The 27,728-nt window shown below is 44.2% G+C and overlaps 1 protein-coding gene across 1 annotated transcript in view; it reads left to right on the forward strand.

Moving 5' to 3' along the window:
• OTOL1 (otolin 1) overlaps positions 1-27,728 on the forward strand; it is a 70,298-nt gene that overhangs the window by 22,306 nt on the left and 20,264 nt on the right. Inside the window, exon 4 of the mRNA XM_033957783.1 lies at positions 7,880-8,771. Within this exon, the coding sequence (XP_033813674.1) occupies positions 7,880-8,771 (892 nt within the window). The remainder of the gene's footprint in view (positions 1-7,879; positions 8,772-27,728) is intronic.

The following is a 27,728-nucleotide window of genomic DNA, read 5'->3' on the forward strand; positions in this document are numbered from 1 at the left end:
TGTGGATTTTTAAACCATTTTCAGCAATCTTACGTTTAAACAGACACATTGATCTGAACCTTGATAAGAGTCGAACTTAATCCCCCCATTGCCCCAGCTACGTTAGATAAATTGTGAGCCCACCCAGACAGGGAAAAAAATGCTTGAGCAACTGAATAAATTCATGTAAACCATTCTGAGCTCCCCTGGGAGAATGGTATAGAAAATAGAATGAATAAATAAAAGATGCTCTGGGCTGAACGCTCTTTATAGATTAGCATTGGCCACTGAATTCTGTGCCCAACTTTGGACATGAAGACTTAGACCAACTGGAACCAGGTGTAAATCCTGGTACAGACAGTTAGGCAAATAGGCAACACAAACAATAAAAGAATGTCTGCAGAAAGAAGCCCGGGAGCGATTAACAGAGGGCAGGCATAAGGTGGGGGGGGGGGGGGCGCTCCGGGGGGGACGGAGGCAGGTTGGGAAAAAAGGGGCCAGGCAGGGATAGGCAGAGGGGAGGGGCAGTAGGAGGAGCGAAAACTTTTAAAAAGGACTCTCCCGGCACAGCCATTCTTTTTGCGGCGCGCCGGGGAGAGCAAACTGTCTCTGTTTTGGGAGGGGGGGAGGGGAGGGTAGACAGGAGCCCCCGGTGAGGCCTCCCCAACCTTAAAAAGCCTGGAAGCAATTAGCGGAGGGCAAGCATAAGGTGGGAGGGCTCCGGGGGGGGGGGACGGTGGCAGGATGGGAAAAAAGGGGCCAGGCAGGGATAGGCAGAGGGGAGGGGCAGCGGGGGGAGTGAAAACTTTAAAAAAGGATTCTCCCGGCGCAGCCATTCCTTTTGCAGCGCGCCGGGGAGAGCAAACTCCCGCCCACCCATGCCCAAACTTGAGGAAGATGGCAAGGATAGGGCTTAAGAAAAGGGGGGGGGGAACCCAACACAAGCGGGGAGGGGGAAGAGTTGGGAGGGGGATAGGATTGGCCGCTCTAGAGTGAGGGCTCCTACCCCCTCATGAATGAGAGACCCCTCTTGGATGGAGGGGCAAGCAGAGGATGGAACCTCGCTACCCCCAATCGCTTGGACGGCGATTAGGGGAGACAGCCATCGGGGCCCGGGACGCTTGGACGGCGGCTCGGGCCAAGTGGGAGTAGAGCATTCGCTTGAACGGCGGTGCCTACTTATATGCAGTGCTAATGGACCCCCAGTTTGGGCCCCGCTTGGTAGTGTGGTAGACCCCCTCCCCCGAGGGCGAGGCTAGTAGAAGTTAAGTTGAATTCAAGTTTGGTATGTTTACAAGTTATGGTTATTCCAATGTGATCATATTAATCATGTTATTTATGAACATAAATATGATTATGGTCAATGTTATTGTGTTATAACCATGCTGCGGCCATAAATAATTAAACTCCTTAGCGGAAAGTTAACCCTGGTGTCTGTCTCTGTTTTGGGAGGGGGGGAGGGGAGGGTAGACAGGAGCCCCCGGTGAGGCCTCCCCAACCTTAAGCAAAACACAAGGTAAAATGAAGAAAAACTGCAGACAAACGTACAAGAATGCAGGCTAAATCTATTACAACACAACTATGAGTGCGGTTAATGTTTATCACCTTAAAACAAACCAATGGACCCGACACGGTCCGTGTTTCGGTTAACACGCCTTCATCAGGGGTCCCAAATGGATAAGGTATCAAATAAAACCGCAAACAAAAACTGTAAAAAAACTTAGCCTGTTTAGGAGTAATCATCAGTGCAGACATGAAAACTGCCAATCAAGTGGAGAAGGCTTCATCTAAGGCAAGGCAGATATTGGGTTGTATCAATAGAAGTTTCGTCAGCCGAAAACCTGAAGTCATAATGCCGTTGTACAGGGCCATGGTGAGACCTCATCTGGAGAACTCTGTGGAATTCTGGAGGCCACATTACAGTAAAGATATGCGCAGAATTGAATTGGTTCAGCGGACGGCCACCAGGATGATCTCGGGGCTCAAGGGTCTCTCGTACGAAGAGAGACTGAGCAAATTGCAGCTCTACACTCTCGAGAGACGTAGGGAGAGGGGAGACATGATCGAAACATTTAAGTACCTCACGGGACGTGTCGAAGTGGAAGATGATATTTTCTTTCTCAAGGGACCCTCGGCCACAAGAGGGCACCCGCTCAAACTCAGGGGCGGAAAATTTCATGGCGACACCAGAAAGTATTTCTTCACAGAGAGAGTGGTTGATCATTGGAACAAGCTTCCAGTGCAGGTGATCGAGGCAGACAGCGTGCCAGACTTTAAGAATAAATGGGATACCCATGTGGGATCCCTACGAGGGTCAAGATAAGGAAATTAGGTCATTAGGGCATAGACAGGGGGTGGGTAAGCAGAGTGGGCAGACTTGATGGGCTGTAGCCCTTTTCTGCCGTCATCTTCTATGTTTCTATATTTCTACATAGAGACGGTTCTTTGGGAACCGACGTTTACAAATGGTGTTAAAAGTTATAAGAATATATGAACATAATAATAACCTTACTGGGTCAGATCAAGCCTAGTAGCCCGTCCTCATGGTGACCAATCCAGGTCACTAGTACCTGGAACCCCCCCCCCTAAAAGTAGCAACATTCCATGCTACCATTCCAGGGCAAGCAGTGACTTCCCCTATGCCTGTCTCAATGACAGACTATGGGACATTTCCTCCAGGAAATTGTCCAAGTCTTTCTTAAAACCAGCTACGCTATCTGCTCTTACCACAACCTCTGACACTGCGTTCCAGAACTTAAACAATTCTCTGAGTGAAAAAAAATTTCCTCCTATTGATTTTAAAAGTATTTCCCTGAGTGCCCCATAGTCTTTGTAATTTTTGATGGAGTGAAAACTTGATCCACTTGTACCCGTTCTACTTCACTCTGAGCACTAACTGGAGCACAAACTGGAAAAAATATTTTTGCACACAACGTGTAATTAAACTGGAATTCGTTGCTGGAGAATGTGGTGAAATCAGTTAGCTGAGCGGGATTTAAAAAAGGCTTGGATAATTTCCTAAAAGAGAAATCCATAGGTAATGGCTTGGGCAAATCCACTGCTTATTACTTATTCCTTCACCCCTATGTCATCTGTGATCTACTCATTCTGACGGACTCCCTCTGATAATTGCCTCCTCTGAAAACTCCTCCTCTTTTTCACAGCCTTAGTTGCCACGCAGAAGACAATCTCATACATTCACTGACAGTCTGCTGTGTCTCAGAAACATGACATCATCAAATACTGACAGGAAAATCACACAGATCAAATCTGTTAGTCTGCTTAAAACACACAAATTATACTCCATAGATGGGGTTGCATACAGAATGAGGGGGGTTAGTGGTTTCCTAAAGTAGGGTTACCATGTAGCTTCAGAAAAGAAGAGGACGGATTGAGACATAAATAATAAATATAAATAGATAACTTTATTTTTCTATACCGCCATAGTCAAATAACTTCTAGGCGGTTTACATTGAAAGAAGGCTGGACAATCAGCGAATTCCAGAATGCATGAAGAGAAATGTTACGTAAGAAATTAGAGTTACATGGGGAAGGAATACATGAGATATTGGAGTGACCGGAGAGATTACATCAGGGTTTGCAGCGGGGAATTAACATAATGAGAGAAGGTCATCTGTTTAGGTAATGAATTTGTCGAATAGAGTAGTTTTAATTGATTTTCGGAATGCGTTGTAGGTCTTTTTGGCTCCATTGAAAGCAATGCAAGTAAAATCCGGATGTCTCAATCTGTCCTCCTTTTTCTGAATCACCAATTCAGTTCACTCTCAATGGATTCAACACTATAAACAAATTAGTAATTATACTATTCCACTGAATAACTACCAAAAGAACCCCGATTTTTATCACACATAAATCCCTATTGTAAGATGGTATACGCGCTCTAAGTCTGAGGCTATTTCTCCACCTTACAATAGGGATTTTTGTGTGATAAAAATCGGGGGGCTCCTTTTCCTGAAGCCATATGGTAACCTTATTCTAAAGTATCTACTGAACTGAAAGTATGTGTATAAGTTTCAGAATTTGGTGGAATGTGGGAAGAGTCTGTAGTTATGCACACATTATTAAAATCTCTTAATTTCTATCCATGCTTATAGAAAGTAGGCACTAAGGGACTCTTTTACAAAAGCGTGCTAGGATAACATGCACGCGTTTGCGTTTGGTGCGTGTTTAGCACGCATTGATATTTAGTGCACGCTAAAAAGCACGGCGCACCTTTGTAAAAGAGGGGGTAAGATTTACACCAGATCTTCAGCTGTACCTGTGCTTGTATGTACGCTCATTCTTTTGTGCCTATACGTGATAACTATATAAGAACATAAGATTTGCCGCTGCTGGGTCAGATCAGTGGTCCATCGTGCCCAGCAGTCCACTCATGCGGTGGCCCTTAGGTCAAAGACCAGTGCCCTATTTGTGTCTAGCCTTACTTGCGTATGTTCTGTTCCAGTAGGAACATATCCAAACTTGTCTTGAATTCCTGAAGGGTGCGTTCCTCTATAACAGCCTCCGGAAGAGCGTTCCAGATTTCTACCACTCTGGGTGAAGAAGGACTTCCTTACATTCATAAGGAATCTTTTCCCTTTTAACTTTAAGCTAGTGCCCTCTCATTCTCTTCACCTTGAAGAGGAAATCTCTCTTTCTCTACTAAGTCAATTCCTTGAATGTTTTGATCATGTCCCCAAAGAGGCCCAGTTTCTCTAGCCTCTCGTACAGCAACTCTCCCAGTCCCTTAACCATTTTTGTTGCTCTTCTCTGGACCCTTTCAAGTAGTACTATGTCCCTGATATAACGGCATGATAACCTTTTCAGATCTGTTTGTGATCCTCTTCTTAATCAGATTGCGTGGACGGTTTCATTGACTTGTCTACAAGTACTCCCAAGTCTTTTTCCTGGGGGCTCTCTCCGAGTATAGCACTGGACATCCTGTATTCGTGCATATGATTTTTGTTACCAACATGCATCACCTTGCACTTTTCCACGTTGAACCTCATTTGCCATTTCGCAGCCCATTCCTCGAGCGTATTTATGTCTCTTTGTAGGTCTTTGCAATCCTTCTGTGTCCTCACTACTCTGAATAACTTTGTATCGTGCGCAAATTTAACCATCTCGCTCGTCGTGCCAATTTCTAGGTCATTTATAAATATGTTGAAGAGCGCAGGCCAGAGCACCGAACCCTGCGACACTCCACTCGTGACCCTTTTCCACTCCGAGTATTGTTCATTCACCCCCACTCTCTATTTCCTATCTGCCAACCAGTTTTTAATCCACGTGAGTATATCACCCTCGATTCCATGGCTCGCATTTTTTTGAAGTAGATGTTCATGCGGAACCATGTCGAATGCAAGACAAGGCAAGGCAAGTCCAAGGCAAGACAAATCATGGGCTGCATACGAAGGGGTTTCGTCAGTCGTAAGGCGGAAGTCATTATGCCATTGTATAGATCCATGGTGAGGCCCCACCTGGAATACTGTGTGCAATTCTGGAGGCCGCATTATCGCAAGGATGTGCTGAGACTGGAGTCGGTGCAAAGAATGGCCACCCGGATGGTCTCGGGACTCAAGGATCTACCATACGAAAAACGGCTTGACAAATGACAGCTATACTCGCTCGAGGAGCGCAGAGAGAGGGGGGACATGATCGAGACGTTCAAGTATCTTACGGGCCGCATCGAGGCGGAGGAAGATATCTTCTTTTTCAAGGGTCCCACGACAACAAGAGGGCATCCGTTGAAAATCAGGGGCGGGAAACTACGAGGTGACACCAGGAAATTCTTTTTCACTGAAAGAGTGGTTGATCGCTGGAATAGTCTTCCACTACAGGTGATTGAGGCCAGCAGCGTGCCTGATTTTAAGGCAAAATGGGATCGGCACATGGGATCTATTCACAGGGCAAAGGTAGGGGAGGGACATTAAGGTGGGCAGACTAGATGGGCCGTGGGCCCTTATCTGCCGTCTATTTCTATGTTTCTATGCCTTCTGAAAATCTAGATCTATGACTTTATAAATTATTCTTATTATTTTCAGAGGTGTTATACTTCCAAAGACCGATGTATTGAGAGACTATAGGATGAGGGTCATCAGCAGTGGCATAGCGGGGGTAGGAGGTGCCCGGGGAAGTGGCGCTCCCCATCCTCTGACCCTGCTCCGTCCCTGCTACTCTTGCTATGTGTGCACCTTCCCTCCTCCTGTACCTCTTTGCCGGCGCACGTAGCGTCTCCACAGCCTAATGCCCGCGCCGGCCTTGGCTCTCCCACTGACATCACACATGCTTTCCAACCCAGTAAATGAACAAATCTCCCATCCTTGCATCTCACCTTGATCTACTGCTGTGTGCGGATTCCTCGTCATGGTTCCCTTATCACGGTCTGCTCAAGAGGAAACAGAAAGTTGCATCAGAGTAGGGTGGACCACGGCAGGGGAACCATGCCGAGGAATCTGCAAGCATTGCTAGAGAACTGGTGCCATGCCAGCGACCCTTTAGCATTTTGGAATGAGGTGGGGAGAAGGGACGGACATCCCAGCCCATGGGGTCCACCAGAACTGTGGGGTCCAGGGCAGTTACCCTGTTTGCCTCCCTTACCCCCCTCCCCTGAGTACATTGACTCTTCAGGAATACATTTTCAAAAGTTTAGGGCTCACATGTATAATACGAAGAGTTTTGCATGTAGGTGCAACTGTCTAAAACTTAGCAAGTTGATAATGTCCATAATGTGGCTCCATAAAACAGAAACAGTCTGGGTAGATGGTTAAGGGGCTGGAGGAGTTGCCATACAGTGAAAGATTAGAGAAACTGGGCCTCTTCTCCCTCAAACAGAGGAGATTGAGAGGGGACATGATCGAAACATTCAAGGTACTGAAGGGAATAAACTGGGTAGATAAGGACAGGTTGTTCACCCTCTCCAAGGTGGGGAGAACGAGAGGGCACTTCTTAAAGTTGAAAGGGGATAGATTCTGTATGAACATAAGGAAGTTCTTCTTCATCCAGAGAGTGGTAGAAAACTGGAATGCTCTTCCAGGGGCTGTTATAGGGGAAAACACCCTCCAGGGATTCAAGACAAAGTTAGACAAGTTCCTGCTGAACCAGAACGTATGCAGGTAGGGCTAGTCTCAGTTAGGGCGCTGGTCTTTGACCAGAGGGCCGCTGCGTGAGTGGACTGCTGGGCACGATGGACCACTGGTCCGACACCGCAGCGGCAATTCTTATGTTCTTATAATCTACATGCTTAACTTACTTATTCAGAAAGTACATGTGGAACTGGCATACTGATAGCACACATAATATTACACCCTTATTATGAAATGAATGAAGATATGCCTAGGTATTTAGCCACCTAATTACTTGATATTTTGATGCAATTATGTGGGTATCCAGTGTTTGAAAATCCAGCTGTTTTGTGTGGGTTTACATGTAGTCCCTCATGAATAAATTCTACTCTATATATGGCACCTAAAACTTCAGCGCTGAAAAAAAAAATCCCGCTCAACACTCGGTTGTTGCTTTTAAACTATACAAAAATACAGGCTGCATGTGCAGGTTAACCATTGGCATTGATGCGGGAATCGCTACTGTGGCTTTGTAAAAGGGGTCCTTAGAGTTATAGGTCTATCGTAACAGGACAATTTCCAAAGCCGTCTCTGATCATAAGACAGAGTCTAATGCCAACTGCCTGCCCCATTTTACCTTTAAAAATTGATTTAAAATTTGCTTGTGACAAGTACCTACTGACATTACAGGCAGGCACGTTGTTTGAAAGCTGTCTTCTAAATGTAAATTGAGTAGGCAGGTCTTTGAAAAATAATGTTTCGTGTTGCATTTCATTTTCTACTTTAATTTGATATGTTTTAAAGTGGATCCTGTCATAACTCTTGTTCTCTTTATACAGGTGAATCTGGGAAGAGAGTAATTGAAGGAACTGACGGACCAAAAGGAGGACTTGGAAGTAAAGGAGGGAAGGGTGATCAGGGATTCAAAGGTAATCCAGAGCTTCCTGGCCAGAAGGGAGAACCAGGAAGTTCATGCCCATTCTGTGTGAAGGGTGAAAGAGGAGATAAGGGAGAGATTGGATACATGGGCTCCGTAGGTCTTCCGGGGCTTAAGGGAGACAAAGGAACAAGTGGAAAGCCAGGTCCAAAGGGTGAAACGGGTCTAAAAGGGAACACTGGACAGAAAGGATCTAAAGGTCATGAAGGTGAAATGGGCAAATTAGGGGAGATTGGACCTAAGGGGGCTGCAGGACCTCCTGGTCCATATGGATCCAGAGGTTCTAAAGGTGATCCGGGGCTCCCAGGAAGGAATGGGCATCCTGGGGCTCCTGGAATTCCTGGACAAAAAGGTGAGAGGGGACAAACATGTGACTGCACTGAACATGAGGACACTGCCTTCTCTGTTGGTTTGCTAAGGCAAAGAAGCTTTCCCCCACCAGGATCACCGTTGAGATTTGAAAAACATTTTTTAAATGGAAACAAAGTCTATAACAGCAAATCGGGCATATTTACAGCCAACATTGCAGGCGTCTACTTTTTCAGTTACCACCTGAGTGTCTCTAGTAAATCACTGAGAGTTGCACTTTTCCATAACGGAAAAATAATACTGCAGACCTTGACTGGGCAAAGTGAACACCAGATATGTCAGGCGTCTGGATCTACTCTCATTCATCTTAACGAAGATGACAAAGTTTGGCTTCAGATATTAAACGCCTATGAAAATGGACTGATTGCAAATGAAAGCACCGATTCTGTGTTTTCTGGGTTTCTCATAGGATCCGTCCCTGACTAGTCAATTTATAGATATTACAGTTAAAAAAAAAGGTATGAAGAATTGGAGTATTCTCATAAATAGATTAAATATGCTTAATGGGATTTTCTGAATAAAAACTTTCAATTTGTGTCTATGTAATATATATATTATTTCATTTCATGCATTGCAACTGTTCATTGCTTCCTATTTTCTTCTAACCACCTTGCACCTTGTAATCACTGACCGCCCAGTGACCTCTTATCTAATTATATACTGTAATTCGCTGATTGTACAGCTATTCTTCTTTGTAAACCGCCTAGAAGTCGCAAGACAATGGCGGTATAGAAAAATAAAGTTATTATTATTATTATTTATCTATAAAGAAAGATATGCTTCTATGTCTCTCTATACTGCACCCACAATCCTTTGCACAAATATATAAGGAAAGTACTTTAGAAACACAGGTAATCATTCTCTGTAAACAAAGAGAAAAATAATGGAGATAATAGGGGGAATTCTATAAACGGTACTTAAGCTAGGTGCCACTAAGGGCTCCTTTTAGTAAGGTGCGTTAGGGCCTTAACGCGTGGAATAGCACGCGCTAAATTGCCACGCACGCTAGGCCTTAACGTCAGCATTGAGCCGGTGATATTCTAGAAGCATACCACGCGGTATAGCGCGCAGTAATTTCCTGAGTGCACTAATTTCTTTAGTGCACCTTCGTAAAAGGAGCCCTAAGTACCCTTATCAGTCTAGACGAAATCTACATGCGACTTAATTTTTCTTAATTAGTATAATTGGTGTGGTAATTGGCCACACTATTAAAAAATAATTTTACATCCATATGCTCTAGAAAAACATAGCGAAGAGCCATGAGAGTAACAATAATTTTGGTAGTCCATACTGGATGTCACTGGAAAAGGACAGACAAGAAGTAGTAGACAAAACCAATAAAAATTTTTTGAACTGAAAAAAAAAATAATTTTACATTAAAAAAAAAAAAATGTTTAATTAAAGTTGCATGCAGAATTCTGTGTGGCACCTAGCTATATCTAAGTTGAGACACATACCAGCACAGCGAAGCCCTACCTGGAAAGTAGACATGGTTGGGGGAGGCGAATACTCAATCAATATAGTAGTAAGGGCAAAATTCGCCATATCAAACAATTAACCTGACTCATGCATCAATGAAGACATCTATTATCTATAATTTTCATGATTTTAATTCAGTCCCAAAAAATTTTCTTTGGAAATGTGATCGACTAACTAGGTGCATTTTTCTACTTAGGGCTCCTTTTACTAAGCTGCGATAGCATTTTTAGCGCACGCAGGATTTTGGCGTGCGCTAAACCCGCGCTCAGTGCTGGCGTTAAGGTCTAGCGTGCATGGCAATTCAGCGCGCGCTAAGCATGCGTTAAAACCGCTATCGCAGCTTAGTAAAAGGAGCCCTTAGTTCCAATATTGTGGAACAATTTACCAGTAGAGTTAAGGAAGGAAGAACCATTTCCAAAATTTTAAGAGACATCTAAAAGCACATTTTTTTCAAATGGCTCTCCAGAATTGAATCATGGAATGGGGACCGCAATCTGCCTTAATTTGTATTATTTTGTACTGATTTGTGTTGATTTGGATTTATTTATTTCATATAACAGTTTTAGTGGATATGGTTTAGAAATGTTCATTTCTTTGATGCTCTCAAGCTCTGCCAGTGACGGATCCGTGAAGTGGGCTGTGCCAGGAGTTGTATTAAGACCTGCCCTAAAATATGACTGTTTGCTATCAGGCTGCTTCAGAGGGTTCATAGAAATAATCACGGAAGACAAAGGCGCGCGCCGACAACTGAGCGCAAGACGGAGGCGCGCGCCGAAGAAAATTACTGTTTTTAGGGGCTCCGACGGGGGGTTTTGTTGGGGAGACCCCCCCACTTTACTTAATACAGATCACGGCGGCGTTGTGGGGGGCTTGGGGGGTTGTAACCCCCCACATTTTACTGGAAACTTAACTTTTTCCCTAAAAACAGGGAAAAAGTGAAGTTTTCAGTAAAATGTGGGGGATTACAATCCTCCAAACCCCCCACAACGCGGCACGATCTGTATTAAGTAAAGTGGGGGGGTTTCCCCCCACGCCCCCCTGTTGGAGCTCCTAAAAACAGTAATTTTCTTTGGCACGCGCCTCCGCGCTGCGCTCAATTGTCTGTGCGCGCCTTTGTCCCGGCGCACTTTTGACCTGACACCGCTTCAGAGACTTTTCTATGTCTTAAATTTGTTTTATTTTATTTTTATTTTTAATTTTATATTTCTTTGATTTTTGATCTTGGAAATGTATTATATGTTGTTATTACTTATTTTTAGGGCTCCTTTTACTATGCTGCGATAGCATTTTTTAGCGCACACAGGATTTTAGCGCGCTAAACTCGCGCTATGTGGCTAGAACTAATGCCAGCTCAATGCTGGCATTAAGGTCTAGCGCACGGGGCAAATCAGCGTGCACTAATCACCACTATCGCAGCTTAGTAAAAGGAGCCTTTAGTTTATCAGGTACTTTAGCTAGATTGTGAGCCTTCGGGACAGATCGGGCCGTTTTTCTCAAGTACCTAATTTCATTTTAGTTTGATACTTTGTAAACCACTTAGGTCAGTAAAATGCAGGAGCGGTAGATCAAATCTTAAATCAACATAAACATATATCATAGTGCATACAATACTCAGATCATAGGATCTCTTATAACATATGTTATTTCAGATTCCCGTTCTGGGATCTCAGCTCTAATCATATATACTCCACCCTTAGTTTTGAAATTTAGAGAATGACACGGTGACAAAATTCATCACCGTTCCCGTCCCCGCGGATAACCGTGGGAAACCATCTTCATGTCATTCTTTAAGGAGAGAGGGAAGAATCAGAGTATGAATGGCCACAACCACTGACCCGCAAGCTTTGCTTTGAAGAATGCTGGTGTAGAAGGACTGAGGTTGAAACAGACACTACAGAATGACAGTCTCTGGTATCCAGAGCAGATATTGTGATGTCATAATGCCTCATTCCACCAGTGCCTAAGAGCCAATCACATCAGTGATGTCACAATGGCTTCATTATCCTTGGCTCACATAAGAATCAGAGTATGAATGGCCACAACCACTGACCCGCAAGCTTTGCTTTGAAGAATACTGGTGTAGAAGGACCGAGGTTGAAATAGACACTAGAAAATGACTTGGGATTATTTCCTGCGGTTATCCGCGGGGACGGGAACGGTGATGAATTTTGTCACCGTGTCATTCTCTATATTTGAATTTCAGCCTAAGCCCTTCATTACCTAATCTCCTTCTTGACTCGCAATGGCAACACTTATCTTTGGAGGTTGACACCAGTTTCAGCGCTGACAAGAGTTTGAACCACTCCCAACGCTAACGCTTGCTTGTACTTTAGCATTCCAGTCGTACTGATCTTCTTCAGGGGCGACTTCTGCTGTTCGTTGCCAAACCCTAACCTACAGTTGAACAATGCACTTCTGCAGCAACTTCTTGCACTGGCTTGTCGCCCTAATTGTAGAGGAGGAGAATAGGCATGGTATGACTTAGGTGTCGCTTCCAGTAAATTAGGCCAGGAAAGCTCTGACCTAATGTAATGGTGTCTACCATTAGGATGCCTAAGCCTGCTTAAGCACCGCTAGGCATGATTCTGTAAACGGCGCCTAGCGTTTGACCACCGTGCAGAATAGCCTGCACGTCCTGCATTGGTTGTACAACGCTCTCACTTACACAGTACTCCGAATGCTTATCAGCATACTAAATTTTGTGGTTACATCAGATAGAACCGCAGAAGAAGGTCTTATTGACCGAAACACGGACCGTGTCGGGTCCACACCACAACATCTTTACTGTGTATTATTGGATTGTTTTATTGACCTGCACCCTTTATTGTGAAGACTTTTTTTAATAAACTATTGCATCAAGATCATCGATTCCACAGTTTTCATCCTTTGGGTTGGTTTACTTAGGCGTTAGGTGCCATTAGGCACTGTTTATAGAATCAGGCCCAAGGAGTGTTCAGCTTATCCTGTCTGCCTATCCACCCCAGCTACCAAACTCTACAACTCCTTCCTGGGAAGATGTAAAACGCGGACCTGACGGACCTCACGGATCTAAACCCGCACGTCCTTAAAAATCTTGAGGTCCGTGCCGCTTGAGGTTAAGTTTCTGGCTCTGACAGACCTCGGTGATAATTTAGCGCTGACGGATCCATCTCAGCATAGGGAGGGAAAAGTATTAGGATCCATCAGCGCTAAAATGTCACCGAGGTCTGTCGGAGCCAGAGACTAGTACTGGAGCGGCTCTAAAACGAATCCTTTAAACTGGTTTCCTGCAGCCCCAGGAAATCGGATCTGACAGACCTCGGTGACATTGTAGCGCTGACGGATCCTAATACTTTCCCCTCCCTATGCTGAGATGGATCCGTCAGCGCTAAATTGTCACCGAGGTCTGTCAGAGCCAGAAACTTAACTAAAAGTGGCACGGACCTCAGATTTTTAAGGACGTGCGGGTTTAGATCCGCGAGGTCCGTCAGGTCCGTGAGGTCCGCGTTTTACCCCTTCTCCTTCTTCCTCCCTCTCATTACTTGCCGCATATTTTCTTGAATCCAGGTACAGTTGTTGTCTCTACCCTCTACTATCTCAACTGGGAGGCCATTCCAAGCATCCATTACTGCCTTCTTTAAGGAAATATTTCCTTAGATTAGGCCTTAGTCTGCCCAATTTCACCCTTAGGCCTCACCTAGGGTTGCCAGATTTTCCTTTTGGAAAATCCGGACCCCCTTAGCCCCGCCCAAAGGCCCGCCTAGTTACGTCCAACCCCCAAGCCCTCCCTAGCCCCCCCCCCCCGCCATCTGCTCTTGTCGGGCAGGAAGGAAGTCCGCGCATGCCCGTGATGTCATCACGTGATGGCTGCGCAGGCGCGGACTCCCTTCCTGCCCAACACAGCTTTTCAAAACCCGGACAAAGTGCTGGGTTTTGAAAAGCCATCCGGACCCCCAGACGTGTCCTCAAAAGGAGGACATGTCCGGGGAAATCATTGGCCCTGGAAGTGCTGTGCCTGCAGAGAGATGGCACAGAGTGGCAGCAGTAGACTGGCTCCTGCCACCTTCTCTACTCTCATTGCAGATACAGCAGAACCAGCTTCCCACATCTACTACATTGGGAAGGGGCTTAAAGATGCACAGTGGGAGAGCAGTGGGACTCACATCGGGAGTTTTCTGTTCAAATAGAGCAGTGGTTCTCCTAGGACGAGCAGGATGAGTCAGCCACATATCGTGGCTGACTCATCCTGTCCACAAAGAACCTACGTTACAGGTAAGTAACTGCACTTTCTCAGGACACCTCCAGCCAGTCAGGTTTTCAGGATACTCACAATGAATACACATGAGATAGATCAGAAAAGAATGACCGTTGCACATGCAAATTCATCTCATACGTATTTATTGTGGCTATCCTGCAAACCCGAATGAATAGGTGTGTCCTGAGGGCTGGGTTGAGAACTGCTGAGTTAGGCCTATGTAATGAGCATGGGTGATATCTTCTTTATTTAAAAAAAAAAAAATAAATTATATCCTGTCTTTCCTAAAGTTCCAGATGGGTTACAAATAGACTATCACAAAATAAAATGCAAAACATAGAAAAGACCACTCTTATAGGGGGAATTCATCAAGAGGTGCAAAGTGATTTAGTACGCAGTAAATACTAAGATGCCCATAGGAATATAACGGGTGTCCTAGCATTTAGTGCATGCTAAATCACTGAGGGGGAAATTCTAGAAATGGCATCTATATTTAGGCGCCAGTAGGCGCCCTAACGGTGTCTAAATTAAGTAACGAACGCTGTTTAAAACGTCAACAAAGGGCACCATTAAAGCACCCACTAGTGTCTAAATAATACATGCCGGAATCATGCCTACATAGGTGCTGTAACATAACATAACAACAAATTTCCAGACCGCATAGCCATACGTTCAATGCGGTTCACAAAAGATTATGTTAGGAAGAATGCAAAAGATCTAATAAGAAATTTTGGAAATAAGAAGGTTTTAAACAGTTTTCTAAAATGTTCATAGGAGCTGGATCTAAATAGCAGTGGACGGAAATGTTTATCGTAATGAGCCGCTTGATATGAAAGAGTGTGTAGGCCGCCAAATGCCACTAAGGGCCCGGCTAATGCCGGAAGTGGCATTCGGCGGCCTAAAGCGCCGGGGCTGGTGCGAATCGCAGCATAGATAGTTGCCGGAAAATTTGGCCCAGAAAACCCTGGCCTACGTTTCCGGTGTCTATCTTTTGCCGAGGCACGATTCTCTACAGGGCGCCGCGGCTTGCTCGACACGCGATCAACGGCCGCTTTTTAGCAGGTCGCCATAGAGAATCCAGGCCTTAGCCCCGTTGATGAATTTCCCCAACCCCCCCCCCCCCTAATCATATAAACTGTCACTTGCTAATTATATCATCAACTTGCCTTTCTCAATAAAACTGTGAAATACGCGTCATCTCAATTATCGAGCAGACGATCAAAACTTCTTCGATATAACAAAGCGGTAAATCTGAAAATGAAAACTCAAACTAGGGGCTCCTTTTACTAAGGTGCGCTAACGTTTTTAGCACGTGCTACATTGCCGCACGTGCTAACCCCGCGCTACGTGCCAAAAACTAACGGCAGCTCAATGGTGGTGTTAGCGTCTAGCGCGCGCGCTAAAACCGCTAGCACAGCTAAGTAAAAGGAGCCCTTGGTGATGCGGGGAATTATTGTTCACCTCTTGAAACTTGAATGGCAGTGAACCGAGACTCGTGGTAGAAAAAACCTGTGCTTCATCGTCTACATTTTTATGTAGTTTTTCCTGTTTTGCTGTTATTCTACGATGCTGATTATTTACTGTTCACTTACTTTGATTATGTACCGCTGTTTAACTTTTATTTAAGGCACGTAGCACATTAATATGTAACGATATAATAATATTCATGTTTGCCATTGCTTAATGTGCACTTATAACCATTAAATATAGCATTATTGAATGAGGACTGGTGGGGAATTTTTAAATGCTGCTGCTGTAAATGAACCCTGCAATCACCATATGAGGCTGCAATTCTGGAAACACCATCTGGTTTAAAAAGCAATTCTACTATTTTATGGTTTGAATGTGACAGGGGGAATTTGACTTTTAATGTTAACTGCAGCCACAAAATCTCTGCGCTGTTCCTCCATTTCCATCACTGCGGTCCCGTATAGGAAGCTGCACTCCCATAGTGACATCAGCAGCTCATTTACAGCTATTATAATACTGTCGGAACCAACTGGAAGCCTTGAGCTGAAAGATACAAGGATGGGAGGACTGATTTTTAAAGCATGCATCATTACTCACGACCTCCCGTGATAAGTCGTCTTCTAAACTAGTGCACAAAAATGAGCAGAGCTGTTTAGAAAAGTCACTTCCAGGCAAAAATAAAACTTTTTTTTTTTTTTGCAATAGACTAGGGGATAATTTTATGAAGGTTTTCCATGTGTGAAGCCTGTTTAACACATAGAAAATGCCTTTTATACAATTGCATGGCTGTGTATCTTATGTAAAAAGTGTATACAGTAAAACCTTGGCATGCAAGCAACTTGCTATGCAAGTGTTTTGCAAGACAAGCAAAACATTTTATTAAATTTTAACTTCATATACAAGGAAGGTCTTGCAATGCAAGTACATACATTATACACACATCGCAACTGAGCCGATGGTTCTTCTCTCTCTGACGCTGCGGGAGTGTAGTGACTGTTCTAAACAAGCGAGGTCTTTCAATACGAGTACATACAGTATTTTGCATTAAAATTTTGGGGTTGTGGGATGAATTGTCTGATTTTCCATTATTTCTTTTGGGGAAATTTGCTTTGATATACGAGTGTTTTGGACTATAAACGTGTTTTCAGAACAAACTGTGCTCGTAAACCAAGGTTTTACTGTATATGGAAATATCATGGGTAGACAGGACTAGGTGATAACCTTGGGCAGAATCGTTTATTGTGTGTGTGTGTGGGGGGGGGGGAGAGGGGGGTTGTGAAAAAGAGCAGCTGCAGATGGGGCCTGAAAGTTAAAAAAGGGGAATGTGAGGCTGATGGTTTGCCTAGGGTGCTAATACCCTTGTATCCTCTTCGTGTAGGCATTCCTGAGGCAAAGGGGCCCTTTTATCAAGCTGTGATGAAAAAGTGGCCTTAGTGCATGCTTATGCAGGCCATTCCTGCACGCTAAGGCCATTTTTACCACATGGGTTAAATAGCTGCTTATTTTGTTTGTTTTTTTATTAATGGCCATGCACTAATTTTCCCATTAGCACATGGCTATTAATGCATGAGCTCCTACCACCTATTTTGTAGGCAGTAAGGGCCCACATATTAATGTTTATTAAAAGCTTGCTTAATCACCAATCTTGGCCAAAGCCAAAGGTTCCTGTACCCCTCAGCAGCCTTCGACCTAGTCCAACACACACTACTAAAATCAAGATGCATAGAATTGGGCCTCAAAGGAAAAGTCTTGGCTTGGAATACAAGAAACTGGAAAGAATCAGACATAGGGGTACCACAGAGATCCATGTTGCTCAACTTCTTCCTCCAAACACGGGGGAAATTCATCAGAATCGCAAATGACATCCAACTGATTATCCCACTGAAGAAACAGGACACAAAGACTAAATAGAGGATCAAGACAGGTCTAGAGAAAATCTTTGGGTGGATCCAAACAAATGAACTAGTAGCTTAAAAGGAAAAACCAGAACTGCTTCTGATTAACAAGTGGGGAAGAAATAGCCCAGGATACCAACTAACTCTGAACAGCAATACCTTAAAATCATCCAAGGAGGAGGTGAGAAACCTAGGAGTATGGCTGAACCCAAACCTAGACAAGAAAATACATATCCAACGCATCATGAAAAACGTATTTGGCAAACTCTACTGGGTTAGAGGACTTAAATCCTACCTCACTCATCAAGCAATGTCCAACGTAATAATATTCCTAGTATTCTCAATCTTTGACTATTTCAATGCAATCCTACTGGGTATTCCGAAGTATATGATTAGGCAAATACAAATAGTACAAAACGCAGCAGCAAGATTTATGCTGAGAAAATTGAGACAGACAAGTGCCACCCTGCTACTGAAGGAGTCACACTGACTCCTGATTGAAAGCAGGGTGAAATTATTGCTGTCACACAAAATCGCTCCCCTCTCAGAACCACAATGGATGACCGGGAACAAGTTACAGTTAAATGAGTTCAAGACGGAACTTCTCTGGATCCGCTAAGATCCTTGCAATATATCCCTGTCTGTCCTTTTCCTGGAGTGCAGACACCCTTACGGCCAAGGGTAACGTCTAGTCTAGGAGTAACTCTCGATTCAAACTTATCACTGACGGATCATGTATGTAAACTAGTATCATCATCCTTCTACACTTCTCCCTCCGTGTCCGCGGTTTCTGTATCTGCAGATTCACTTATTTGCGATTTTTCGGCTGCTGACTCTGCCCCCTAATTTTCATCACTGAACCCGGCATTTCACATTGAAAACCGCTGCTCCCAGTGTTTCTTGAAGGAAACCGCTGCTCCCAGCATTGTACGGAGCAAATCGCAGGTCGGGTTATCCACGTTTTATTATCTTTTTCAGGTCTATTTTACCGAAAAACCGCAAATAACATGCAAAAAGTTATTTGCGGTTTTTCAGTATTCACAGCTATGTTCTGCCCGCATGCCCCGCGAATACAGAGGGAGAAGTGTACTACCTCCACCAGCTAAAATGCATACGTGCATACTTCTCAGAATCCGAATTCACACAACTACTGTACGCTTTTGTACTATCCTGCATAGATTACTGCAACACACTACTAATGGGCCTGCCAGCCAAATCTCTCTCCCGCCTCCAAAGTGTTCAAAATGCTGCAATCCGCCTCCTGGCATCTGCAACCACGTTACCCCTGCATTAGCATCCATGCACCGGCTGCCCATTCAAAAACAATGCGCCTTCAAAACCTTCCATGAAATGACCCCCGCAATATATGATAACTAAACTAGAAATATACTTCCCAAAGCGACCAATGAGATCCCCAAGGAGAGAAACGACTGACCATAATGCCTGGTCACTCCCTCAACACCAAAACAACCCGCAAATGCTCCTACTCACATTTTATACCCAGACTATGGCCCAGCAACCTCCCCATCTATTAGAGCACTAGATGGACTATGGACCTTCAGGAAGACCATAAAAACCTTCCTCTTTACAAACCCAGCACCTTAATAACACGTGCCCAGAAACGCCATTCAGAGTTCAACATAACTGTGCCACTAAATCTCATCCAGATGCTGCATAGCATAATATGTTTTATTTTGTCACGTCCTTATTGTAAATTATGTCATCTCTGTCTTGTCTCGACCTTATTGTGAATGCACCTTGTAACCCGTTCTGGGCTTCTCTTTGCAATTTGAATTTCTGTTAATAAGGTTCTTGAAACTGTTTCATGTTAGCCCTTTTGTTAAGTTTCAATTTGCTGATTTTGAGTTTACATCTTTCATTGTACTTATGCATATATTTGGTCTTTTTATTACTGTTAACAAAATTGTAAGTTTTTTTGTTAAATTGTACAAGGAGCAGGCAAGTTCTACAGGAGTCCAGAAAACCTGGCTTTTCCTAGCAATTGAAAACACAATATTAAAACAAACCCCCCCTACTGGCAGCCCCCCCCCCCACTGGCAGCCACTGGTTGGAGAACACCTGCACAGGGAAACATTGAATTCTGCAAGATTGTGCCTTCTTTTTCTGATGACCTATTTATGCATGCAGGATATGAAGATAAAATTGATGCCTCTGTAAGGGAAAATTAAACTTAATTAGATCCGTGCACTTTGCATATTATGTGTATCAGAGTTTTAAAAAAGTTTTCCCATTTTCTGCTGATGTAAAAAAATCACATCCTATAATAAAATAAATTTAGTTCAAAAACTCCTAAATAAACAGATTCTTGTAAATAAAGACAATTCTTGGCCACAGAACGTATGTATTTTGCATTTCCCCCAATGTACTTGTTTATTTAACCTTAGGAAGTAATTTGCAATCACCAAATTGTGATGGAAATAGAAAAGAAAATCAGATTTGTTCAGTGAAATGCGATCACTTTAATGTAAGCAAGCAATAACTTTTGTTTACCATTATAAGTTCTCAGTGATGGTCTATCTTGTTATACTTTTCTGTTGTCTTTGTGAAGAAGAGGTACCGTATTTTCGCGGATATAACGCGCACCATTGTAAAACGCGCACAGGGGTATAGCGCGCAGAAATCACGATGATATGTACAAAAACTTTTCTATACCGCGCTCAGGCATATAACGCGCATGCTGCCCGACTCTCCTTTCGCCCGCCCTGACTTTCCGTGCGCTGTCCCGACTCTCCGTTCACCCCCCCTGACTTCCGTGCACTGCCCTGACTTTCCGTGCGCTGTCCCGACTCTCCGTTCACCCCCCCTGACTTTCCGTGCACTGTCCTCCCTTGAAGTCCTGTCCCCCCTTGAAGGTCTGTCCCCATCCTGAAAGCCTGATGCCCCCCCCGACGTCCGATACATCCCCCCCCCGGCAGGACCACTCGCACCCTCACCCCGAAGGACCGCCGACTCCCCAACAATATCGGGCCAGGAGGGAGCCCAAACCCTCCTGGCCACGGCGACCCCCTAACCCCACCCCGCACTACATTACGGGCAGGAGGGATCCCAGGCCCTCCTGCCCTCGACGCAAACCCCCTCCCCCCAACGACCGCCCCCCCCCAAGAACCTCCGCCCGTCCCCCAGCCGACCCGCGACCCCCCTGGCCGACCCCCACGACACCCCCACCCGCCTTCCCCGTACCTTTGTGTAGTTGGGCCAGAAGGGAGCCCAAACCCTCCTGGCCACGGCGACCCCCTAACCCCACCCCGCACTACATTACGGGCAGGAGGGATCCCAGGCCCTCCTGCCCTCGACGCAAACCCCCCTCCCCCCCAGCCGACCCGCGACCCCCCTGGCCGACCCCCACGACCCCCCCACCCCCCTTCCCCGTACCTTTGGAAGTTGGCCGGACAGACGGGAGCCAAACCCGCCTGTCCGGCAGGCAGCCAACGAAGGAATGAGGCCGGATTGGCCCATCCGTCCTAAAGCTCCGCCTACTGGTGGGGCCTAAGGCGCGTGGGCCAATCAGAATAGGCCCTGGAGCCTTAGGTCCCACCTGGGGGCGCGGCCTGAGGCACATGGGCCAAACCCGACCATGTGTCTCAGGCCGCGCCCCCAGGTGGGACCTAAGGCTCCAGGGCCTATTCTGATTGGCCCACGCGCCTTAGGCCCCACCAGTAGGCGGAGCTTTAGGACGGATGGGCCAATCCGGCCTCATTCCTTCGTTGGCTGCCTGCCGGACAGGCGGGTTTGGCTCCCGTCTGTCCGGCCAACTTCCAAAGGTACGGGGAAGGGGGGTGGGGGGGTCGTGGGGGTCGGCCTGGGGGGTCGCGGGTCGGCTGGGGGGGAGGGGGGTTTCCGTCGAGGGCAGGAGGGCCTGGGATCCCTCCTGCCCGTAATGTAGTGCGGGGTGGGGTTAGGGGGTCGCCGTGGCCAGGAGGGTTTGGGCTCCCTTCTGGCCCAACTACACAAAGGTACGGGGAAGGCGGGTGGGGGTGTCGTGGGGGTCGGCCAGGGGGGTCGCGGGTCGGCTGGGGGACGGGCGGAGGTTCTTGGGGGGGGGCGGTCGTTGGGGGGAGGGGGTTTGCGTCGAGGGCAGGAGGGCCTGGGATCCCTCCTGCCCGTAATGTAGTGCGGGGTGGGGTTAGGGGGTCGCCGTGGCCAGGAGGGTTTGGGCTCCCTCCTGGCCCGATATTGTTGGGGAGTCGGCGGTCCTTCAGGGTGAGGGTGCGAGTGGTCCTGCCGGGGGGGGGGATGTATCGGACGTCGGGGAGTCGGCCGGGCAAGAGGGCTTGGGCTCCCTCTTGCTCCGATCGTGGATGCGGGTGCGGGTGGGAGCGCGTGCGAGCGGTCGTTCGGGGTGGAGGTGCGAGCGGTCCTGCTGGGGGGGTGAATCGGGCGTCGGGCGGGGTGGGAACTATGTTTAAAAACTTTTCTATACCGCGCTCAGCCATATAACGCGCGAGGGGTATGCGCGGTACGTAAAATCACGTATAACGCGCGCGTTATATCCGCGAAAATACGGTACATAGGGGCTTCAAAAAAGGCTCTTCTGTCAGAAAAGGACTTTTGCAAATATATTCTGCACTGAGGTATAGTAGCCCTTATGTACCATAATACATTTAAGCAATAATTTAAAAATCTTATGCGGGCAATTATGTAAATTGGTACCTCCTTTTTTGCGCTCTGATGGAGTGCGGGGAGTGCCAATTCTATAACTCCATCAGGGCACTCTGACGCTATTATAGAATACTAACACAAATAGGGCATCCCACCTGCCGGGAATTGTTTCGGGGGTAGCGGCAGGAGGGATTGGGCATCCCTCCTACCAGAACCCCCCAAAACAACCCCCGGCAGGAGGGATGCCCAATCCCTCCTGCCGCTACCCCCCGAAACAATTCCCGGCAGGTGGGATGCCCTATTTGTGTTAGTATTCTATAATAGCGTCAGAGTGCCCTGATGGAGTTATAGAATTGGCCCAATCTCTCCTACTGCAGACAATGTGTGTGTGTGTGTGTGTGTGTGGTGGGGGGAGGGTTCAGGGTGGTGGCAGGAGGGAGCGGGCATCTCTCCTGCCAGCCGACTTGCGGTGGGGATTAGTTGAGCAGCCGTAGCAGGGAGATTTTCTTGCTGTGATTAGTTTAGCAGCTGTGTCTATTTGAAAGGTAGCCTGCATTCTGTGGGCATACATTTCGGGTACCTTTTGCAGCCCTAGGGAGACGCCTAGGGCCATACTTAAGCTCGCCTAGGGCCATTTCTGGGTGAAACCACGCCAACACCCAGCCTTGGGCGAACTTAAGCATTCCTAGGCATTCCTAAAGTGTAGGCAGCCTGCCTCGGGATTTTTTAAAATAGAAAACGTGTGTCCCGATTGGCTGGATCGGCCTACAATCGGGACACTGTTTATAGAATTTGCCCCTAAGTGCCTTGTTCTTCAGTACCTATGTTTTAGGTGCCATTTATAGAATCGGGGCCTCTGTCACTTAAACATGTGCTTATGGTACGGCACTTAGGGCAAATATTCACACAACTGGCTCATCCTGATTATTCTGTAGCAGCATGCCAAAATGTCAATGTAACATAAAAATTTACTTCTATACCACAGTCACCGTTAAGTTCTAAGCGGTTTACAAAAAAAAAAAAAAAAATAACCCAGATGAATGAAAAGTTTTAATCACTTACGTATCTAATCCTATGGAAGATAAACTGAAGCATGAAAGTTTATGTTATCACCTACCTTAATAACAGTTCTCTCTCTCTTTCTCATCAACACACTCTTTAGATGGTGCTTGGGAAAAGTCGATCTACCCTCAATGAGGGATTCGTTTACTTTATTGCTCTGATTCTTTCACTCTTGGCCAATGAGCAAAAAGCTGCAGGAAGCACGGATAAAGGGATTGGATTATCTTTAATCTTATCTACTGTTTTGCCTTTTGTCCTTGTTTTGTTCTATTTTTATCATTTAAATTTCTCCAGAGCTCTATTGTTCAACGGTTCCCCCATCTGCATCTATTCCTTTCTCTCCTCTCTTCTACTTTCCAAAGTATTTAGATCAATGCTGTATTGTTAAAATGTTTATTTTATTTTTTCTTCTATCTCTACCTTTCACTTCTTTATTACCCTCCAGGTACTTTAGTTAGATTGTGAGCCTTCGGGACAGTAAGGGAATTTTTTAAGTACCTTTCTTATTTATAATCTTAATGTAGACTTTCTGTAAACCGCTTAGAACCTAACGGATGTAGCGGTATATAAGAAATAAATTACATTACATTACATTACATACTTCTGCATATATCTAATCTAATCTAAATCTTAAATTTATATACTGGATCATCTCCTAGAGTTAGGAGCTCGATTCGGTTTACATAACGTGACCTTAGAATTACAGGGTTCTAAGTGACAATTTTCAGCATTTTTAACTCCGATGACTTCCGGGTTCTATCTGACATTATCTTTATATTATCACCATGTAGTATTTGGAGAAACTCTGTTCTGGTGTTAAATAAAAAAAAAAATAAATCCGCACATGTCATTGAACACCAAATTGCCCCAAAAACCTCCACTTCAAATTCCTGAGAATGACTTTCGGTACAGTTAGAACCATGTAATTCAGACGTAACGATAATTAGATTGCAAAACAGGGATCTATCTTCACTAATTACAACTATTACCTAAATAATGCTGGAACAAGACAGTTTTCAAGGTCTTGTGGAAAATCCAAAGAGATAAACAAGGTCTTATAAAAGAACGGGAAATTTTGCTTGCAGACTTTATTCCCTTCAAGGATGGGAAAGAGCTTACACTTGTACCCAAAGATCTCGTGATGCTTAGAGATAAAAGGGATTAAAGAAACAAAAAGTCCGTGTAAGATTTTAAAAACTATATAGGCACATTTACATCGAACTCTCAGTCTAAAGGGAAGCCAATGAAGTTTCCTCTACAGAGGTGACTCATGATCAAACTTCTTTTTTTCCCCCAAGATCAATCTGGCTGCAGTATTTTGAATCAACTGTAGTCGTTTATATGTGTGAAATTCTGTATAGGTGTGCCTTGTACAGAATTACCCCATTCATCTTTTCTTTTGTGTTTGAATAAGCTTGGTCTGTTTATGTGCTTTGGTTTAATGGTTTTGTATGCCAAAATTTCTAATTAAAAATTGGTGTTTTCATTGTAGTTTTTCCTATTTCCTCTCAAAAAGCTATAGCACTTTGATAGTGATATTTGAAATACTCCGAGGTTCTATTATTTTTCCTTTTCAAACAGTTTGCACTGAAAACCACAAAATCGTCATGTGGGCCATTATATCTGCGATAGATTAAAGCCAGCAGAGGAACAACGAAACAGTGGAAAACCAAGCCAAACTATGCATTGTTTCAGCCTTCAGTATCACATGCATTACCTGAGGAAGCAACGAACCAATCCCTTTATCCGTGCTTCCTGCAGCTTTTTGCTCATTGGCCAAGAGTGAAAGAATCAGAGCAATAAAGTAAACGAATCCCTCATTGAGGGTAGATCGACTTTTCCCAAGCACCATCTAAAGAGTGTGTTGATGAGAAAGAGAGAGAGAACTGTCATTAAGGTAGGTGATAACATAAACTTTCATGCTTCAGTTTATCTTCCATAGGATTAGATACGTAAGTGATTAAAACTTTTCATTCATCTGTGTTATTTTTATTTTTTATTTTTTGTAAACCGCTTAGAACTTAACGGTGACTGTGGTATAGAAGTAAATTTTTATGTTACATTGACATTTTGGCATGCTGCTACAGAATAATCAGGATGTAATATACTTCTGTGGAAATAGCATTCTTTTACCATTTTTGTGGGCAGACTTTTCTGCCTCTGCGTTTTTTTCCTACGGAGAGGGGTGCGTGATAACTTGAACTGCTAAGCAAATGTATCAGTTCTTCAACTTAATGAAAGCATAACAAAGCCACAACAATTTAATATTGCTGAAGCGCGGGGGCATTTTATCAGTTTACTGTTATGTTAAAACCAGTTCAAACACTCATTATGTTATGTTGAAAGCGAAGGCATCTATTCATCATGACAGGACCTGACTGCAATATGTTAATCAAGTTTCAAGTTTTATTTAAAATTTGATTAAAACGCATGTACGTATTTCTAAGTGATAGACATCGATTAAAATGGGGGGAGTACGTAAAAAACGTACATGTCTGGAGATTCTAACTGGACTAACTAGAAACAAGTTTGAAAAAAAGGGAAGAACTACAATTTTATAGGAGAGGAGACATTTAGGAGATGAACAGAAGGAGGGTTCAATAAAAACGAGGAAAATGATGGTCAAGAAAGTAATCTGAGTGTTACTAACGCCCTAATGTGCTCCTAGTTATATTTGACATGTCTACAATAAAGCTAAGAAATAATCTTATTGCAATATTTCTTTGGGGTTGAAAATCTAGGCGTTTTGTCAAACTTTCCGACCAACAGCTCACTTGATGTTCTGCTTGAGAGAAGCCTACAGGCTTAGCAATTGCTTAAGTTACAGTACTCAGACAATACAAGGGACTGTTCTCAGTAATACTGAACACGGTCAAACAGCGAGGCTAGCCTGAAAGGAAGGTGAGGGTCCAGTCTTTTACATCTTGCATGAACATGGGGTAGGTTTCTGGGAACAAAAAACCTTCTGTCGTGCTTCTGGCTCAGAGAGGCCCTGTTGCTTTTCAGGCAGATTTATTTCCAGAAGTTTTCTGACCCATGGTTGTTCATAAAAGAGAGATGCCCCAGAAAGATAACTTCCACTCTGGTTTGGCTTCATTTCCTTTCGGAGAAAAAAAAAAAAGATGACTATTTTTGAAGCTGTGTGTCTACAGTCACATTTAACAGACTAAAAAAAAAAATTGTTTATGGGGACAAGTTTTCGGGGCTGTTAAAGTGATCTGTTGAAAAGGAATCCACTATTGTTTTCTTGCTGGGTAACAAGGCAGTCTGAAATATGGAAGATGTTACAGTTTCTGATATCAATGAGAAATCCTCTTGGAAAATCAAAACATTGTATTATTAAGTGGCGGTCAGTAGCCTGCATTGACCTCATGGTGGCTGAGCACTATTTACGTTTATATATATATTTTTTTATATTCTTTATTCATTTTAAAACACATTCAATAAGTGAAAAAAGAATGAATTAAACATTTTACACTGTAGATATCACTTAAATTTTACAAGATTCATTCATATTGATATCCTCCCCCACCCAATCTAAACTGTATCATTAAAATTACAATAAAATTTACATGGTTTCAAAAATATATTATACATATTTTAAAACAGAAAATACACATATATAACCATTCAGACTTATTTATCAAACCACAAAAATATCACCCTTCCCCCTATTACCATCCGTAAAAAAATAGTTAATTAAAAACCTTGTATTCCCTCCCTCCCTGGATGTGCATTTTAACTAACAACAAAAGTCGTCAATGGGCCCCAAATTAATTTAAAATTTTTATTATTCCCTAAAAAAACAGCGTTCATTTTCTCAAATTTATATATTAGACATAAACTAGCCCACAAAATGTAAAGTTGAGACGATCCCAGTTTTTCCAGTTTCGTGTAATCAATTGTATAGCTGTACTTGTCATAATTATCTAAGAGATCTTTGATATGCAAAATGGTACCACAAATTACTATTTCATAAGTTAAAGGAATCTCAGAATCTAAAATATTATTAATATGTCCCCAAATTTATATTTCTTATGAAGTTATTAATACGATGTTGAAGTTTGGAAATCTTGTTAACCACTTTTGTGAATAGGGACCACATCTGCTCTCCTCCAATCCCCGGGAACCACTCCCATCTCCAGAGATTTGTTGAACAAGTCTTTAATAGGACCCGCCAGAACCTCTCTGAGCTCCCTCAGTATCCTAGGATGGATCCCGTCTGGTCCCATCGCTTTGACCACCTTCAGTTTTTCAAGTTGCTCATAAACACTCTCCCTTCCTTGAACAGCACATAATCTACTCCATTTTCTCGTGTTAACTTTTTGATCTCCCATTATTTTTAGTTTTAGATGTTACAGTTTACCAAACAGAGCTGAAGACATGCTTGACACAAAATTTCTAGTCATGGTAACATATCTATATCCATACATATAACGTGTTTCCCCAAAAATAAGACCTACCCCAAAAATAAGCCCTAGGATAATTTTCGGGGTTGGTCTTAATATAAGCCCTATCCTAAAAATAAGCCCTAGTCACCGGCAGCAGCACTTTGCCCCGCCCCCATTGCGCAGCCGAACCCCCACTGACACTTCCATCTCTCCCTCCCATTAGACCGTGAG

Source organism: Geotrypetes seraphini, chromosome 9, assembly GCF_902459505.1.
Source record: "Geotrypetes seraphini chromosome 9, aGeoSer1.1, whole genome shotgun sequence".
Classification (NCBI taxonomy): Eukaryota; Metazoa; Chordata; class Amphibia; order Gymnophiona; family Dermophiidae; genus Geotrypetes; species Geotrypetes seraphini.